The sequence below is a fragment of the Cloeon dipterum genome, chromosome 2 (assembly GCF_949628265.1).
Source record: "Cloeon dipterum chromosome 2, ieCloDipt1.1, whole genome shotgun sequence".
Taxonomy (NCBI): Eukaryota; Metazoa; Arthropoda; class Insecta; order Ephemeroptera; family Baetidae; genus Cloeon; species Cloeon dipterum.
Window position 1 is genome coordinate 26,341,313 of NC_088787.1, and position 19,147 is coordinate 26,360,459.

The 19,147-nt window shown below is 39.2% G+C and overlaps 3 protein-coding genes across 3 annotated transcripts in view; 2 read left to right on the forward strand and 1 right to left on the reverse strand.

Moving 5' to 3' along the window:
- Positions 1–975: 975 nt before the first annotated feature.
- Positions 976–3,727, forward strand: CycC (cyclin C). Its single transcript, XM_065479463.1, has 6 exons — positions 976–1,128; positions 1,252–1,338; positions 1,663–1,769; positions 1,822–2,028; positions 2,087–2,338; positions 3,251–3,727. Exons 2-6 carry the CDS (start codon positions 1,307–1,309, stop codon positions 3,451–3,453), a joined length of 801 nt encoding a protein of 266 aa, XP_065335535.1. The 5' UTR covers positions 976–1,128; positions 1,252–1,306; the 3' UTR covers positions 3,454–3,727.
- Positions 3,728–5,619: 1,892 nt separating this feature from the next.
- CBP (sarcoplasmic calcium-binding protein) lies at positions 5,620–10,314 on the forward strand. Its single transcript, XM_065478629.1, has 6 exons — positions 5,620–5,976; positions 7,645–7,755; positions 8,958–9,125; positions 9,179–9,319; positions 9,786–9,866; positions 9,919–10,314. Exons 1-6 carry the CDS (start codon positions 5,863–5,865, stop codon positions 10,069–10,071), a joined length of 768 nt encoding a protein of 255 aa, XP_065334701.1. The 5' UTR covers positions 5,620–5,862; the 3' UTR covers positions 10,072–10,314.
- mbo (Nuclear pore complex protein Nup88) overlaps positions 10,290–19,147 on the reverse strand; it is a 69,456-nt gene continuing 60,598 nt past the window's right edge. The window contains exons 3-15 of the mRNA XM_065478628.1: positions 15,338–15,463; positions 14,991–15,225; positions 12,662–12,780; positions 12,277–12,496; positions 12,040–12,221; positions 11,800–11,882; positions 11,489–11,742; positions 11,311–11,427; positions 11,056–11,135; positions 10,845–10,991; positions 10,632–10,788; positions 10,498–10,583; positions 10,290–10,444 (exon numbers count right to left, since the gene is read on the reverse strand). Coding sequence (XP_065334700.1) covers positions 10,357–10,444; positions 10,498–10,583; positions 10,632–10,788; positions 10,845–10,991; positions 11,056–11,135; positions 11,311–11,427; positions 11,489–11,742; positions 11,800–11,882; positions 12,040–12,221; positions 12,277–12,496; positions 12,662–12,780; positions 14,991–15,225; positions 15,338–15,463 — 1,894 coding nt within the window. The 3' untranslated portion in view covers positions 10,290–10,356. The remainder of the gene's footprint in view (positions 10,445–10,497; positions 10,584–10,631; positions 10,789–10,844; positions 10,992–11,055; positions 11,136–11,310; positions 11,428–11,488; positions 11,743–11,799; positions 11,883–12,039; positions 12,222–12,276; positions 12,497–12,661; positions 12,781–14,990; positions 15,226–15,337; positions 15,464–19,147) is intronic.

A 19,147-nucleotide genomic window follows, 5' to 3' on the forward strand; every position in this document is an offset into this window, starting at 1 on the left:
AAAATATGTCGTATCAAGTGTATGAACAGATTATTACTTATGTAGTTTCTTTTTGAAAAATTCATGCATATATGATGCATTCATAAAGTGATCATGGGCACAAAACGACGTGCGAGGTGGAATATAGTTTAATGTTTAGACAAGCATACATACATGACATTCTTGAGTTTATTTCATTTTTATTACGCGCCTTAATTCTAAACTTTTCCAGATTGAACCCTTAACTTCCATATCAATCATATCTTGTCAATGAATATTAGATTCAGAAAATTTGAGTACATGCATGCTATCTTATCTTAAAATATTTTAATTCCTGCTATTGTGCGTTTTCAGCATTTCTTCATATTGCTGTCTTTTGATGAGAGCGTCTGGTCCGTTGCACTTCACGTGGTCAAGTGCCATCATCGCAACCTTTTTCCTCAAATCAGTAATTTGTTCAATGTTGTCTTTCAGCTTCAGCATTGACTTTTGAAGATATTCTTTGTATAATTTTGGATTTAGCTCAACCTGAGCTCCCAGCTCCTTACAATTAGTGTCCATTACAAAGTGATATGTATGTCCTGAAAATGTTATATATAATATAATACACGAATTTTGAGAGCATGCGAACAATATTACATTTATGGAAAAGTCACAGCAGTTTTCGCCGCCGAGTTACAGTTTTCGCCACCCCCTACTTTAACATGGGATTCTCATAAGAACTGCGGCGAGATGTGTAACCCGGCAGAAACTGTAACTTTACCATAAGTCTTGTCTTTGTTGGAAAAATTAACATTACGGTTAATTTGCCAGAAAATACTTGCACTTGCGTGTGGAGCAGAGCAGAGGAGACCTTTAGCATGGGCAATACGGTAGCAAAGAAATTTTCACAGAATTTGGTTACACATTCGTTCGCGCCAAAAGTGGCAAACAAAACGAAAGCCGCGCATGCGTTTCTATCGTGGCACAATATTATTTGTTTATGTATACCAGACGGCCAGACGCCTCCAACCCGCTCCAACCTTCGGCGCTCTCATTGTTAGTGTATCCACAAATTGTCATAATTTTTCGTGCGATAAATAGATTCCTGTGAAATTTGAAGGAAAATAGCGTTTAATAGATCCGTGGAAAATTTTTTCTAGGTGTGAGGTATGTTTGCAAAGCGTAAAACCCTCGTTTGACAAGATCAATAACGTTTCACTCGACTCTTATTGTTAGCTAGTTCGGCTAGTTCTTGTTTTAGCGTGATTGTTAATTCAACCGTACTTTTAGCAAACGTTGAGCTTCTATACTGAAAATTAATCCACGTCAGACAGAAAAGAAAGCAATGGCTGGAAATTTTTGGCACAGCTCTCACTAGTAAGTACATATATTACATAAGAGTGTCTTCATTAATTTTCAATGAGCAATATATTATACTAAACTTACACCTTTACTTTTTGTAATGTAATTGTATTGCATTTTGATTTTACTCTATTTTACTAAACATCAAATAAATATTTATTGCTAAATTGCCACTACCGCTGGTTGTTTGGGCAATATTTTAAATAAATTTAAACCTTTTAACTCTCAAACTTTCTGTGGACGTCTACAGTTGCAGGATCTGGGCTGTCGTCATTGATCCCCATGATCCGTGATGAATACATTATGTATTAATTGTTTTTCTCAATCATTTTCGTTCAGTCAGCAGTGGCTTTTGGACAAGCAAGATTTGACAAGGGAAAGGCAACATGATCTGAGCATTTTGGCTGATGATGAGTACCAGAAGATTTTCATATTCTTCGCAAACTGTACGGTAACATTTCTCAAACTCTTGGACGATATTACAACCACTTTTTCTAGTTATTCAAGTTCTTGGAGAACATTTGAAGCTGCGACAGCAAGTTATAGCGACAGCGACGGTTTACTTCAAGCGATTTTATGCACGGAATTCACTTAAGTCGATCGACCCTCTACTCCTTGCACCGACTTGCGTCTTTTTATCCTCCAAGGTGGAGGAATTTGGAGTGATTTCCAACACACGACTCATTACCACTTGCCAGAATGTTGGTGTGTATCATACAAGAATTTTTGAAAGAAATCGTTGTATTCCTCTGCCTATTTTCAGTCAAGAACAAATTTGCCCATGCTTACGCGCAAGAATTTCCATACCGTACAAATCACATTCTTGAGTGTGAATTTTATTTGCTGGAGAATCTCGACTGCTGTTTGATCGTCTACCAACCCTACCGTCCACTGCTTCTGTTCACCAGTGATGCTCAGCTGGATGATGGGCTCTTGGCCTTGGCATGGAGGGTGGTCAACGACAGCCTTCGAACAGACGCCTGCCTCTTCTACCCACCCTACATAATTGCCCTAGGTAACTTGTGTTACTTCTTGTTCATCAATAGTGTGATCTGCTTATGCAGCAGTGTTCCGAAAAAGCCAGCTTTTGTAAAATAATTTCGGCCAAGCTTTATAGCAGGCTAAAATTATGTTTCCTTCAACTGAAATTATGTTAAGCAAGAAGACCAGCCCGTTGGCTCGCATTGTTAAGGCACTCTCAGGAGTGTCAAAGCAATGTGAGGTATTTGAGCAGTTCGGAGATCTAATACTGGCTACCCAATGTCAGAGATGGCAAAAGTGGTTAGTTTAGTGACTCGAAATGCTCCAATTGCTCAACGGGCTGGGAGGCGCACCGGCGCCGACTCGCTACTTGCTGGTTTGCACCTTACCAGCATGCGTGATTTGGCTTCACGGGACGAATGTCTAGCGTTTCAATGCAGTCCTCGGTGCGGAGGCAAGTGGCCCTTGAGTGGGCTGGGTCCCTGTGCGGCCTGGTGCGCCCATGTTATCCGTTCGCGGTGTTATTGGGACCCGGGTTTCAGCATTCGTGCTAGTGCAGTGCGCGCCCTTCCCGGTCCTCCGGTCCTCGGACAGGGATAAAAAGAGCAAAAAAAAAAAGAAAGAAAACGGTTTCTCTAATCTCTTGAAATATCATGATTTTAAAGAAGCATTATAAAATTTTTCAACGCCCTTAATAAAAAATAATGACGTCGCATTCATTAGGGCTAGTTTTATGCCTTAAAATTCACCTCTATAATTTAAAAAATGCCAATTTAATCCCGGCAAGAATTTTACTTGGTTTCATCCGGTTTTAACCACCCTAGCTAAAACCAGCTGCCCACGGGACCCAAAATTTGCCAGCTGGCTAACAAGGATTTTCATTTTATAAATTCAAAGTAAATCCAATATCTCGTGTGTCTAACAAATAATTCTAACGTGTTTTCAGGATGTTTGCACATAGCCTGTGTAATACAGGGCAAAGACTTGAAGACATGGTTTGCTGAACTGAATGTGGATCTGGAGAAGGTTCATGAGGTGATGCGGCTGATAGCAGCGCTGATGGACCTGTGGAAGGGCTATGACGAGAAAAAGGAAATTCAGGCTCTCCTTGCAAAAATGCCGAAGCCTAAGCAGCAGCCGACAAGATAGTTTGGTCAACATTTTGCTAATGTCTAATTCAGAAATGATCTAGAATTTACCGCTCTTTGAAATTTATCTTCCCGGTTTGGTTGAAATAAATGTACACTTTCTGCCCTGTTTGATTACTCCTGATAATTTGCATTTTGTACCTCTGGCTACGTTAGTCAAGTTTTGATTATTATCAAAGAAAAACCTCGTTGACTGAGTTGATCTTGTTAGCAACTGTAACTGAACGAAATTCACTATGTATTGGAATAAATAAGAATATTCATATGTATTAAAATGATGTACTTTTCAATCATGCAAAAACACAAAAGACTTAATAATTTGGAGATAATTACATGCTACAAATATATGAAATGATATTGATAGTAATACTACTTTTTTGATTCAGTAGAATTGATTTAAAAATGGAGTTGCAGTAATCAAAAGCAAGTCTGGCATTTTTAATGATGCGTTGGAAGCGTTTCAAGTGCGCCAGTAAATTGCAGCTTTTGCGTCAGTCTGAGGATGGGAGTGTCCACTGACAAAGAAAACCCTTTCGAAATTTTAGTTTTTGGTTAAACCAAAGAATTTTTGTAATCTGTCATGGTGGGATCCACATACGCCGGTTAAAATTTTTTGAATCGACAATTTTAGGTATTTCCGTTGATTTTAAGAAAATGGCCTAAAATTTTAAAAGGTTTCTGCTCTATTTCACTAAATTTTGGCTTACAGACACTGTTTAATGATACAACTTGATCGGTGGATCATTTTTGACGTTCCGAAAAAAACTTAAAATTTCCCTTAAATAAGGTTTTAGTTCTAGAGGGTATGCAAGTTTTTAATGATTAGTCGTAGTGCAAAAAACGAACATTCTGAAAGATGAAGGAATTTCCTATTTTTTATTTGCTTGCGTGCAGACCAAAACTTGATTGCATAATTTTGTGCTACCAAAAATAGGTTGATTAACTTATGACGGAGTGATTATTGCATTTAAGTTGCATATTTGAAATAACAGGTTTTTCTATTGTTTTAACATCTATGTATTAAAATTGGGTGTTCTCACGTAAATTTATGATATTAAAGGATATTATTCTACCTGATTGTAAATAATATGGAACCCCCAATTAATATAAGATTAAATGGTAGCTGGTAGCTTTCTTGAAAAGTACACTCTTCGTCATTAATTTTTGTTCTTTGTAATTCCACCAGAAAATGATTTGTAAAGATCCTTATGTTTTTGCTGTTCATCTTTTTTATTAAATGAACTAAAATATATCTAATGATTCCTCATTTTGTGTTTACCGCGGTAAGTAATAAGCATTCTCATTAAAAGAAACAATTATTGAATTTTTTATAATTAGTTTACTCTTATATAATTTTCTACAGTTCTTATTTACATATTTTAATACATGCGCTGTCATGGCAAAATTATCTTAGTCATCTCATGAACAAAACGTACGTAAAAAGATAATTATTTATAATCAATTTTTGTTTCTTATTCTTTTGTTGCTCAGCTGAATAGCTTTATAAATGCAAATGCAAAGGACAAAGGATGCAAAGCTATAAAAATGCACTTTTAATCAATTAAGTAACGCATGGGGTATGTCATATAAATAAATATAATTTGATGGTATACGTATTTTTTTGAATTAGTATGCATTTTCGTTGATTTCTGCTGTAAGTGCGGCTTTCTGACATTTCTGTGCAGATAGATTCAAAATTATTTTTGTAAAAAATAATTTATTTCTCTTATCTCTCATAAGAACATAACCATCTTAATATATGTATCATATTTTCTTCGCGATTTGTTCAATTTTTTATATATTAACTTCCTGACTATTTGAATGACCTTTGTGCACGCACGCACACAGAACAAAAAAAAATGCACTGTAAAGCACAATAATGTACACCATGTATGTAAAGCTTGATAATATTGATTTGACTTAAAATGTGACGAAAAAACGTTTGCATTTTAAAAAGGGCAATACGACTACATTTATTTAAATATATATATATATTTATAAAAGGAGGAGGATGTGTATTGTATGATTAATTAAGCAGTGGATACCGGCTATAGAAGGTAGTGGGCGCTGTTGCTGGTTGAACGCTGAATTCACGATCCACGCGGCCGAAATAAAAATATAGCGGCGAACGGCGAAGCAAAGAAAGGACGGCAACGGAGCGCACGCCACTCGCGATACGCGATAAAGCGAGTCCCGCGGCCGCCGAGCAGTGAGCACTGACTGAGCAGTGAGTGAATAGCGCATCAACAAGTTGCCGCACTTCAATCGTGATTATACTGAAAATAACACGGCCCGAAATTCGTCGACCCAAGTCAAAAACTGTTGAAAACAAGTAATTACTGATATAATCAGGTCGACGAGTGTCGTCAATTTTTCAAATTCGACTTAGCGAGAAAGAGATTTGGTTCCGATGGCTGGAAACGCCTTTCTGTTGCTAAGACAGCTAGGACCCCGAGCCCTGGGGTCCCAATGGGCCTCCAGGACCCCTTCGCTGCTTGCTAAGCCCACGGTGACCCGTGTTGTGGTGAGATATTCTGATTTTTAACAAAATTTCCCGTGTTTTAAGTCAGGAAATTTCGTTGTTTTGGATTGGCGTCGCAGTTTTTTTTTTGCTTTGTAATTCATAACGTGCATTTTCGCACTCTGCGTGGGGAGAATTGAGTCGGTTGTCTGTATACTGTCGGGTCACGTAGGCACCTCTGTAGTAATATATTTTTCCATTCGTCGCGCCACACTGATTTGGACCTTGAACAACTCAATTTTCAGTGCTCTTTAGATAATTCTTAAAAAATGTTTTCGACCATCCTAATATTTGGGAGATATTTGATGATGTGAAAATGTCTTTCTCAAAAAATATATTTTGCAGGTAATTTAATACTTTAATGTATCATTTTTATCTTTTGGCTTGTATGAACAAAATAGTTTCGCACTTTTTGTGGTATGTTAAAAATTAAATCGAATGTAGTGTTTACTTTTCTCGCTAAACGCACGCCGTTCAATTACCCACTTTACCGCTCTTTAGTGAGTGAGGTGTCATAAACACTTAATAGACCCTAATTTGAAACCTTTGTTTCCTCGTGCCTGCAGCCGCGAAACGTTAAATTATAATCAATTTAGCGACCACGAACGACACGCAGCTCGTTTTTTCGGCGGACATTTTTGTTCCTCGCTCCTCTGTCATTCGATCTGCAGCTTTTAATCCCGTCAAGGTCTCCAGCGTTCTAAAAAACTGGTTCCGCAGCCGTGGCTAACCGATTTGATTAAATAAAATATCGCTTCTTGGGGGTTGTTGCGGGCCTCTTGTCGTGCTCGTCTGATTCTAAAAATGTAAAATAAATTCGCCTTCGATTTGCATGATTTTTGTGGCGCCTCAATTTTCATGTGAAAGGGAATTAGCGGCGGAACCTGTCCTTGAATTTTTGCACTGTTTTGGTTGCTTCTATGACAGGTCTTTGCAGCTCAAGAGTCAACAATGTATTTGAATCGTTTGAATGAGAAAATATATATAAAGTGCAGAAAATAAAATTTAATACTTTGACACAATATTTTTAGCATTTAAAAACACCGTTGAGAATCCTTCAGTGGATTTTTAATTTCTTTTTCCAAGAGTTTGTAATGGTGGTTTTTTGTAAAACAGTTTATTGTTTTGTAAATTTTCTCTCGTGTATAATACCTTATTTAATTATGAAACTCATTTTAAATTATATTATTCCAACATTTAACTTATACACCTCAAGGTGAGAAATGCCCACAGAAAAAAGCTATTTTTAAAATACGATCAAATCAAAATTTGAATCGGGGATAAGAAATAGGACGTATCCATTGAAGTTTTGGTATGTTTTTCTGGTTTTCCCAAACCATATTTCAACAATATGGAGGTGTTTTGATGGAGGAATCAAAAAGTAATCCGAATGAGCGCATTTTCAGGCAGACAAAGGATATATTATATCGGCACGTCTTTTGGTTTTCAGTGCACTTTTAAATTGAAAATTTCCCCCTCTGAGGGTGCCTTCAAGGATATAAGATGGGGATTAAATATAGGATAGAAAGCACGCGCATTCACTTCCACATTTACGCGGTCATTGAACTCTCTCCACCCACTTTGGTTCGTAAATGGGAGAAAGATAAATAATGAGTTTCTTTCACTTTTTCTAATTTGCATTTTAGTGATCAATGTTTCTCTTTTGTTTAGGCTGCAAGGACATTCAAAGACGACGCAGGAACAGGAAGGGCGTCAGCAGCTCGAAATGTGGAAACAGACTCGGCCTCCAGCTCTGACAGCGATTCGGACAGAAAAGAAAGGGTGATTAATAAGGCTCTGCCTATGGTTTCTTTTCTCTTAAGATAAACAATCAATTCTAACCTTATCTTCATTAATCAACAAAAAAATTGCATATATATTTAATTACTTATTGCCTTTTTTGCCTTCAAACATTTTCACTGAGCCTTTAATTCATTTTATAATAATACTATACACTTGATAATTCAACGTCAAACAAAGAATAAATGTTTACACAAAAAAATATTTGAAAGTTCAAGGTCGGTTGAGTCTCGAGTCGAGTTCAAACGTCTGTGCTTGGAGAATAACATTTCCAAACGCGCCCAAGAGCTTCTCCCAGAGTTGAAAATTTATTATGAGTCTTGCTCAGCGTTAGCTCCATTGTGCTGATTGCAGCAGAGGTCTGACGAGAAAATAAAATGATTCCGAGCTGAGTGTTGTCGATCACGTGGTGCCCATTTGGCCAGTGACTTGCAGCTGCACTGCCGCTGTCTCGAGTGGGAACAGCTAATTCAAAATAATGCTACAGATTTGTTAGGTAGCAAATTTTTTCATGAGAAAAATTCTATGAATGAGGAAATGGTCTTCTCTGCACCTTTGGCTTAAAAAATCCAGTCATTGGAAAGTTTCTCTGGAGAAACAAAAACATTTTCTGGAGTTAAAATTCAAAAGCGACATGTCCTCTTTGAAGGTGAAACTCAGATTTTAAATATTCAAAGTGGGATGTTAAGATTTAATGACGAGGCGAGTCGCTTTCCAGTCGAGCGACTTGCTTGTTTCGCAAGCTCTCCACATCAAATCAATTCGCTTGCTGCTTGAGAGGTTGTTTTAAAATGATTAAAAATCAACTTATAACATGCAGGTTTCAGCTGCACGCGCATATCACGAGTGTTCTGCAGGTGTTCCATTAATATTTATCATGCAAGAACAGTGTTTTCCTGAGGGCATTTGGTGATACAACTTAAGGTTAAGGCAAGCCGTTGCAACTAAAAATAACCACAGCGCGCATGCATGAATAAATTAATTTAATTCGGAAAATATACTGTCAGTTGTTCATAACTGAATAGCAGATGATCTTCCTTAAAAAAGGATATTTTGAAACTTAATGCTAAAATTTATATAAATTACCATTCAAATATCAAAAGAAGCAAATTATGGTTGTGTTGGTGCCGAATTACTGTTTTATTAATGAAATGTCTAAGAATAATATGCAATGTTCATTTCAGGGTACAACCGACTTCTGGCGTCAGAAAATGAGGACAGTCCACTCAATTTTCGACCTGAACAAGGACGGCGTCATCTCTTGGGATGATTTCAACATGCTGGGAGACAGATTCATCGAACTTGGTCACCTCACGCCAGAGCAAGAGATTGAATTCAGAAATACCCTGAAAGTGAGTTGTCCAAGTGAGGGGGAAGACTGAAATTAAAATTTCACTCTGTGCAGAGCATCTGGGAGGAGCAGTGGGGTCCAGCTGACCCATACAACCTTATTAATGCCTATCAGTACCTGGACAACATGCACCACGTAGTCAACGACAAGTCCCTCAAAAAGAAGGCACACAGATTCCTGCCGTTCCTGTTCAAGGTAATGAATCTTTAAATGAATATTATTATTCTCATTCTAAAGAAATGGTTGGATGTTTCTTGTTAGATTGAGATTAAGTTTTCTGACAGCCTGATAATATTTGGCTGCTGCTTTGATCACAATATATAAAATAAATTTGTCTGCATGGAGCTTGCAACAACTATCAATTACTGTCTACCAAGCTCCTTAGCATACTAGTTTATAGGGGAAAAATCCCAAGAAGAATAGTTGAATGTCACTGATTGCAGCTCAATGCGGAGAATAAAATATAATTGTTTTTGAAATTTTTTGCTAGTTCTGCTTGACCATTCTTGCTTTATTTTCTTTCATTTATCTTTATTTTATGATTCTACTTTGCATCAGTAAACAAGAATAATGATAATCCAGTTTGCAATCAGGTTTCATGGCTAATGCAAAGATTTCTACATAATATTCAAATAATTTATTGAATTTTTGATGGTTGCAGGCCGTTGACAAGGATAAGAGTGGAGAAATCTCAGTTGAAGAGTACAAGTTGTTCTTCCGCTGTCTTGGACTCAGGGATGAGGTAAACCAACTGCACTCATTAAAATCTCCTCAAATGTAAAGTCGCGTTTTAGGAGGCAGTGGTGGCATTCCGCGCAATTGACTACAACAATGACGATCGACTGAGCATCAAAGAGTTTATCAAGGTCGGCAGAGAGTTCTTCAGTTCTGAGGACGAGAGAAAGCCCAGCAAGCACTTCTGGGGTCCACTGGTGCAAGACCATTGAGAACAGTTACTACAATTTACGTTTCATTCCTGATTTTGTTGTGAATACGTTTAAAGCATAAAGCCCTAACACTCCTTTAAACCAATCAAGCTGTAAATTCTTTGTGATAGAAACTAGTTGACATTGCAATCTAAAATGCAGCTATCATGGCACCAATCACATTGGTATTTTTCATATTTTTGTACATAGGTGGGAAAATAAAGGTTAAAAACCACCACTTGGAACAAATACTTGAAAATTTAATGTGTGCATCTTCATTACAAATCAATTGAACAAATGTTCATTTTAGCATGCAACTGACGAGTTTGCTGACAAGTTGACAGCTCTCAGAATGCTCTCCAATCTAACTTTCATCCGGGTCAGTTCCTTAGCGCTGTAATGTTGAAAACTCAGTTAAGGAAGGAAACAAATACACAGAAAAGTTACTTTTCAGCCAGAGCAGCCCTGATGGTCTTGTCTTGCTCCTCTGCGAGATAAAGGTTCTCTTTCTTTTCCCTTTTTTTAGCATCCTCCTGTTAAGGGGCATGTAAAATTACGAATTCTCCAAATTTATTTCTCACCTTTCGAATGCACTCCACCCTGGAGTTGAGAGACTTGAGCGTGGTTTGATAGTTGTTCATTTTGGAGCTGCTCTCTTCCACAAACTCTCTCAACTTTTGCTCAGCGACAGAAGTCTCAGGCTCGGCTAAACTCAGCTGGGTGTGCAGTAGTTGCAACCTTTGCAGTAAAATGGAATAAAAGAATCCTCTTTTTACACTTACTGGTACACTAACCTTTTGAGAAATCCATTCATCCTGTTGATTTTCTTTGCGAGAGTTCCCTGCGTAATTTCCATCGCAGCTGCCAGCTCTTTGGTTTGATCCTCGCATTTCATGACCTGCATCTTCCTCACGTTCACAGTGTTACTCAAAATGGTTACCCTGTTAAAGACAGTGGAATTGATAAAATAACATATTTTATCTATTGGATTGGTGTTTTTTTTACTTGCGCTTCAAACCCTCCCGAACAATCACGTGTTTGGCCAAGTACTCAGTCCTCAAAGTTTGTGTGCTCCTTTTCAAGATCTACCAAGAAAGTGATATAAGTTTGAAAATGTAATGTTTTTTGTCTTTTCAGATAGGTGGGGAAGCTTTTCTTTCAAATGCATCATTGCATTTATTTTGTGATGAAAGAACCAGAAAATTATTTGAATATGGTAGCGCAAATGTTGCAAATGGAAATAATTGGACCAAATCTCACCTCCAAGAGCTCTTTATGAGAGGGCGTTGATCCTGGCGGCAGCATGACAAGGGGTTGAGATGAGGAGTGCGACAAAGTGCGCTTGATTTGGTCGAGGAACGCGTTGCTTGCAAGATCCTGCAATTCACACATAAATATACATATGATGCGATGCAGATAGATTTAGAATAATGGATACCTCCTGAGTCTTGCTTTTGTCGTCACTCAGATCTTTGACAGCTGAGTTTGGCTGCAAGAGGGCCAGGGGCAGAGGAAGCAGGGCGCACCTGCCGCTCGGAACGATGCACAGGGCCATTGATTGTGAGCTGAGAACCGTCAGGCCCTGTACGCGCTGGCTGCTGCTCTGGTTAGACGCCTGGGTGCACAAGAGATACTGCTCCACGCTTTCCAATCCATTGGTAGACAGAATGTCAAGCACAGATTCGACTGAAGCTGAAGTAACCAATATCGGGATTAAAGATGAGAAAAGGTAGTTGAAAAAAAGAGTACCCTTTTTGGCAGACAATCTCAGTATTTCGGTCACCAGTGGGGCACAGATGATGTTCACACCAGCTTCGTGGGAGCAGAAGTATCTGGAAAATTGTATGAATCCTAATTTTAGTAAACTTGATTAAAATTTATTCAAACAATAAATTCTTTTAAAAGGCGATGGGATGAAAATAATGATTCTGAATAAAGATTTTTAACCTTTATTAAGTTAATTTTCTCTGGTTGACAGTAAAAATTTACCGTGCTGGTGAGATTGGATCCTTGGAAAGGTGGATTCTACATTGGAAAGGAGAGTCTTCAGCCTGCTCCTCTTCTTGCTCTGTGCTCAGCAGTCCAAGTTCAAGGGCGACCTTTTCCATAACATACAGCGCCTTTTGGCATTCACTGATGCCCAAATCCTCTCCACCAGGCTCATAACAGCTCTGAATAAAAGTGAGGTTGAAACCCTGTGATACTTAACTTAAGTGGTTTACGCACAGATTGAATTTCGTCGTCGTCGTCGCAGCACTCAGAGCCATCCTGATGTTTCTGCAGGAGGATCGAGTGGTAGATGACTCCACCGCTGGAAGAAGCGATCACCAACACGGGCGGCTGGCATGGAAGACAGAGTAATGAGCAGGACTCCGTCCCGTAATTGTCAGGGGTGGACGGGTGGATCCTGAGAGGACCAAACAACTTGGCGCTCAGACCAGATGGGCTGCAAGAACGAAGAGCGGATTGTGAGATTTTAACATTTAATTCATACTTCTATGCGATAATATTTGAAATTACTACTTTCTTTGTAATGCTCATATTTTTTTATGAAATAAAAATAAGTTTGCATCTAATATTTCAAAACAATTTTAAAGAAAAAACTACTTACGTTTCAGTACTATAGTTTGGCGGGACAACAATGAAAACGTCCCCGTTTCCAAAGAGTACAGCGATCGGCCGAACGAGGTCTTCTGAATTCTGTTCGTTGTCTCCATCTATCGAGAATTGCTGCAACACACAACACACCGGGGGATGAAAAACCGGGGGAGGGAAATACGTTCGAGAGAGAATGAATTTCACAATCAATTAGGCATTTGGAGAAAGTCGGCTGGTAATTGAAAACTAATGATGCTCGAAGAGAGGAAAAACTAAAGGAAAGGGGTTAAAAGTTAATCTCCCCTCTGGAAAGAAGCGACGCCGGGAATTGCAAAGTTACGACTCAATATTGAAACACACACTCGGCACATTTCAAATCGGAATTATAAAGCAATTAGGAGCGGCAGATTCAATATTAGCCGGCGGGCCAAGAGTTTTGCCGTTGGAATTAGTTTTGGTGCGCAGTTGGAATATTAATCACTTTCGCACGATCATTACGCCGGATTTCCACCAATTGGTACAAATTGCTCTCTGCTGCTCAAGTTTAACCCCTGCAATTGAAGTGTTCGCTGCAGCGCCAAGTGGAAATCTTTATTTAATTTTATGGAAATCGATAGGAAGTAATTTTATTCCAATATGTACAGTCTCAGACGCATAATTTTAGGCGGAGGCTGGCTGAACCGACTGCTGCCAAATTTTGGCCTATAGGAGGCGGCTGAGCATTTATGCCGGCGGCTGGCGCGGCAGACAAAAACTTTAATAGCGAATAGTTTGATAGTGCTTAACGGCCCAAAAGGCTGGAGATAATTTTTTCTCCAACAATTTCTGGTTTATTCAAAATTTTGACCGGCGGCTGGCGTGCCTGGAACAACTTAGCCAAAGTCACGGTGGCTGGCGGCTGACCACGTGAGCCAAAATTAGCCGGCTGGCGTGGTTAGCAGAAACCTCTACCAATATGTATATTTTGTTCTATTTTCAGTAAATCATATCGCACGTTATCGCACTGTTTCAGCCTCTTATTGTTAGGCCTCATCAGCAGTACCTGACAAGTGAAATCTCAACCATGGAACTAATTATGAGGATTCTGAATCACAAAGCCGCAGTAAACGATCGAATGTTATATTTACTCATTGCTGAACACAAAAAAGAAGAATAAGAGTGAACAAATTTCTATAAACGTTATTCTTTTACATAAACTATGATGTAGATTTTAATGAGAAAAAACTTGCTTTTGTTCCAAGGGCCGACATAAGAACTACCGAGAAAAATTAATCACCGTCTGCGCTTTTCCATTCGGCCAAATTCGACGTTGTCCATAACGCTGTATATATGTCTGCGAGCAGTGCGGCGCCACAAATAATATTCGCGCGCGCGTGTTTGTAGTCTATATTTACGATCAGTCCATATGCCGTGTGTGTTCCATTATTATCAGCGGCGGCGACACACTGGGCAATGATCCGGCTGCCATCTTTTACGACTACTTGCCGGACACTTGCGGGTATTGGTAACATCTGCCGGCGAGAGCGGGCGAGCCAGCGCCGACCGACCCTCAATACTCGGGCAGAACAACAAATTATCATCGTTCGTCGTGCCGTGCAGCGGCCACCGCCACTTTTATGCCCTTTTTATAAGCTACTATCGAACTGACAACAAATAACAACTGTCCGCCCCAGCGTTAATGAAATACCCGAGCGGGGCGTGCTGCATTTTTTCCCTCACGACCACTTTCCCCGATGGAATTTTCGGCCACCAACTTGTGCCCTGCGTTCCGTGACACAAACCTTGACCATTCCGCTCTGTTTGCTATAATTTTTTGTTACATTCATGACGAACACTGAAATATGGAAAGGATGATGGTAAAAAATGGAAATTTTATATAAATTTTAGGAGAAAGAAAGTTTGAGAGTCACTAAAAATCTATAAAAGTTGCGGTTTGGAGTTGATAAGACGGATCAAACTTCATGCGAATTAAAATTATTGATTTGTTTTAAAGCGTATATGGGAGATTTGTTTTATCTCTGTTTAATCTGTTGGAATTTCAGAGCAATTAGAAACATGTGCGAAAATTATTTTTGTAGAGGCGTGTCTGGGGATTAAATCTACATACTGCACATTCAGATATTTGGAATGAGTATTTTCTGTGAGTGAGTTTGGCATCAATCATTTCATCAGCACTTTTAAAAAAACATTGTTTTGTGATTACTTGCATACACATTTGTACATTAACAGAGTGCGATTTGCCAACGAACATTTTTCTAGCAAATTAAAAAGAATATTCGTTATTTGCCTTTTCCATTTTTTTTTAAATTTTTTTTAACAATTTAAGCATGTACATTATTTACCTTGGGTATGGGAGTGCTTGTGCCTGAGAAGAGCGGAGATTTCTCTGCTTTTATGACTTTTCCGCCCCCTGAGCTCAGGGAGCTAAGGGGCATTTGTGGCAGAAAGTCAAATGAAACGGCCGTTTCTCCAAGGCAGGTTAGCAGCGGCAGGTGCTTGTTCGACTGTGGATTCAATGGAGTGCGACCCACGCGCCACTTCTGCAGCACCGAGTCCGGGGATGCGGCTCGGTACAATCTTATCAAAAATATTTAAATTAGAAGACTTAAAAGTTAAATATTAACAAGCATATTAAAAATTCCAAATGGTTTTAGAGAGTACAAATTCATTTTAGGACAAAGTTCAATACCTCAAGGTGTTGTTTGAAGCCAGTATGACAAAGAGCTGGTCTGGCAGAGGGGATGGACACCAGTGGAAGTCCCTGATCTCGAGCGATTGCGACCTGATGAAGAAGGACGTGTCCACCGAGTGGCTCCTGTGGCAGAAAGCATAGAATTTATTTACCAAGCGAGCAATGTTTGTCAGCATCAGTTGTACAGCAAAAAAGAAGCAACATCAATAATTCGAACGGACAACATCTCAGAGGAATCGCGTGTCGCTGCTCCATATCGCAGCGGCCGGATCAAAAATTTAATGAAAGCAAATAGAGGGGGAGTGGGCACAAAGGACGCTTTTTCATCTTTTGCGCGTGCACTGGCTATCGGTCTACCGGGATCATAATTCCAGCCTTTTTTGGATGGAAAGTTCGCATGATTTCGCCCACGAGAGAGGGCCCGACAATGACAGCGGAACATGCATTATGCCTGCTTTCTCTTTATTAGACCGCTTCCGAAAATCGAGGCTAGGGGAGAAATTAAAGACTGCTGTTGGAGGCGAAAATCACTCGTTGCATACAAGTTGGGAATTTTTATTTCTAAAGAAGAAATAAGGAAGAATAGTAGTTATTCTTGAGAGAATTTATACAACTCAATAATTACACTAGCGACTTGCAAAGGTCCATTTTCAAGAGGCAAAGAAACTTCGATAACGTATATTTTTTATAAAATTTTATTGCTTAAATCGATAGGAATTTTCAGTAGAGTGGTTTTCGTAATTTTGTTTTGTGAGTTTTAAATTGTGACACAAATTTTTATAGTGATTGAATATGACGCTGAAATAAATAAATTCTTTAAAAATTTCTAGCGCTTAAATTTCCCTCATTTAACTTTGAAATTCAAATCCAAATTTTGATTATTTATTCGATATACTATAATTTAACAAAAAATATTTTGAATTTGTGTTTGAATGATTCTTAAAACATTAGGGCAAACCTCGTAGCCAGCCCGTTTGAGACTTAAAATCTATTCCTACATAGCCTGATGGAGCCACATACTGTGCGTGAGCCCAGAAAATTCGCCTTGAGTTTGTGTCTTCTTTAGACACACATAAGGGACTGTTCCACAGATTTCCCTTCAAACTTGTCGCGTAATAAGTACGAGCGTTATCAAAGGCAAAGCTGAAGGTTTTAATGCGTGGCTGTTGAGCTCGGCCAGTTAGTATGGTGCGTATTAATTACCATAAGCCCCAAACAACCCACCGGATACCTATAAGCACGAGAGGGCCGATCGTGGCTCGGCCAAGACATTAGCAAGAACACTTTTGCCGCACGCCGCACCGAGAGCTACTTGAATCGACGATTTCGCGCGCATAATCGGCGACGGCCGGCAAAATCGGCCTGATATCTGCAATTCCGGCAATTCCCTTTCCTTGTGCGTATGAGTACACACTGCAGCATCTCGCTCTTCAGCAGGATTCGGGTAAATTCCCCTTGGCGCGGTAAACGCATTAGCAGCGCGTTCAGCGCGGGACTTGTAATTCTCCGATGTTTACGATATTTGTCTCGGCTGAATTTCGCGCTGTGCAATCACGGTTACTTCTCCCGTTTGGATAATTGCGGCGCCCGCTGAATGGGAAACGTTCTTATCAACTCCTTGACCACGAGAGGGGACACTTCATTTCCCACTCACGGAGCTTACGATAATCTAGTTGGAGGCGCAGTTTCTAAAGAAACGAATTCTGTGTTCCTTAAATTTAATTTGAAGCTTTGGCCTGTCGTGAGAGGAAGTCTCATCTACTAAGGTCTAAATGAATCAAGAAAATTAATTTGTTCTAAAAATTATAGTGAGGAGTCTGAGTGAAATGTAAATAATGGTATGTATTTTTATACCTTTATAATAATAAAAAAATCCAATTATATTGGTTTTTATCTCATATTTGAATTAGTTTTTTTTTATTATGAAAAAAAACACCTTTAACAAAAGGCAACTTGATTGCAATTACATAATCTCTTATAATTTCCTATAAGTAAAAAAACGAAGTTGCAGAATGAAGCCATCACTTCGATTTCGGAGCTGTCAGAAAAACTGGTTGTGACTGTCAAAGGGTGCACGAGTTGACAGGGATAAAAATTGCTGTGTAAACTCGGTGCTTAACGACGTGGCATTTTTATACAGTGTTCTCGTGTCGCGAGGCCCCTGTCACTCGATTTTCTTCCCGGCGCTCCGTTCAAGGGAACAATTTCATTATTTTTTTAATCACCACGCGTCTGAAAGTCATCTCGCTGGGGAGCCGAACGGCGGAGAGCGAGAGCGAGAGAGAGAGAGAGAGAGAGAGAGAGAGAGAGAGAGAGAGAGAGAGAGAGAGAGAGAGAGAGAGAGAGAGAAAGAGATATAAAATTACAAAACATTAAAACGCGAGGAGAGGAAAAAGTATAAGCAAGAGCGGGCGGAAAATTTCAATCAAGCGGCTCGCCGGCGAATAATCAATGTCTTCGTCGTGCCTACCATGTAAAAGGCCCGTTTCAATTTCGTTGCTCTTCCCTCCGCCTGCTCTTATGCAAATTTATGATTTTTCTTTCGTCCCGGCGAGACATTAAAAATCAGTGTTCGGGGACTTAATTCGGCGGGCGCGGAACTCTTTCTCTCAGCCTGCTGACGTCCGACTGCGAATCGAGCAAATGAACGAGAGCATCGTAAAAATTAATTGCTCGAGCGCCTGCCTCCAATTGAACGCTGCAACCCGCCAAGCACGTCTCTTTCACCAGTAAAATTCTCAAGCGCCGTCTCCCAGCGACTTGTAATTATTGCAGCTTCAAGCAAACAAATAAAATTTAACTTTGTTACATTGGCAAGGATCTGTTGTGTGTTGTGTGTAATGGATTTTTTTGTCAAATTAATTAGGAAAAAATGGAACTTTCATAATGCAGAATGAGATATTTTCACACTTGCGGTACGTCACGGTAAGACTACCATTTAACTTTGAAAATTCAGATAATATAATTCTGTCCCACCTCCGTAGGAATTCAATACATTATTTTTAGAATTTTGGCAATAAATTGAAATGCTACACAAATTTCAGAGCACTGCATCATAGCCGTGAAGAAGGATTCAATTTAAAATTTCTACTCTCATCATCAGTTAAAACCGCGAGCATGAATCTCTTGTGAGATATCCAACACTACACTGGGTTTTGAAGCCTGCAGATTGCCTTCAAACTGGAATAAAAATCCTCTTATATGAGAAACTAATTCTTTAGCTAAGTGATTCCCGTAAAACAAAAACACGCGATCATCATAATTTCTCGAAATGTAGATCGTTGAAAGGAATTAAATCAGGTGACATTAACATTTTAATAAAAAATTAAGGAGGTGATAATTTTCCAGCCATTGCAAGGAAATAATTTTCACTTTCACATCTCTCAATTTTATTATCCAATGGCGGATTGATTAGATTAAAACGTGTCAGCGTCAGCGTTGTTTTTTTACGGTCTTAATCTGAAACAAGCTTGGTTGCCTTGATATTGGGTGCGCTGCTGATTAAAAACAAAGTAATTTCGTCTGTATTTAATCATTGTTTACTAAAGAAGCTTCACATTTGGCTGAGTGGTCTTCCTTGTCCTATAAACTTTTTGCAAGACTTAGTAGATAAGTCGAAAATTTCGCAATCATTTCACGCACAAAAAAAGCAATCCAGGTGGTAAAAAGCCGCTTGCAGGGAAGAGAAAGGCACACCTCGGGATAAAAATAAAAGGAATGGTACAAATGTCTGTCTATTTGCATGAATTAGTAATAACCGCGGGGCAATAATTTCTCGGAGCGACACACGAGCTGCGCACACACGGC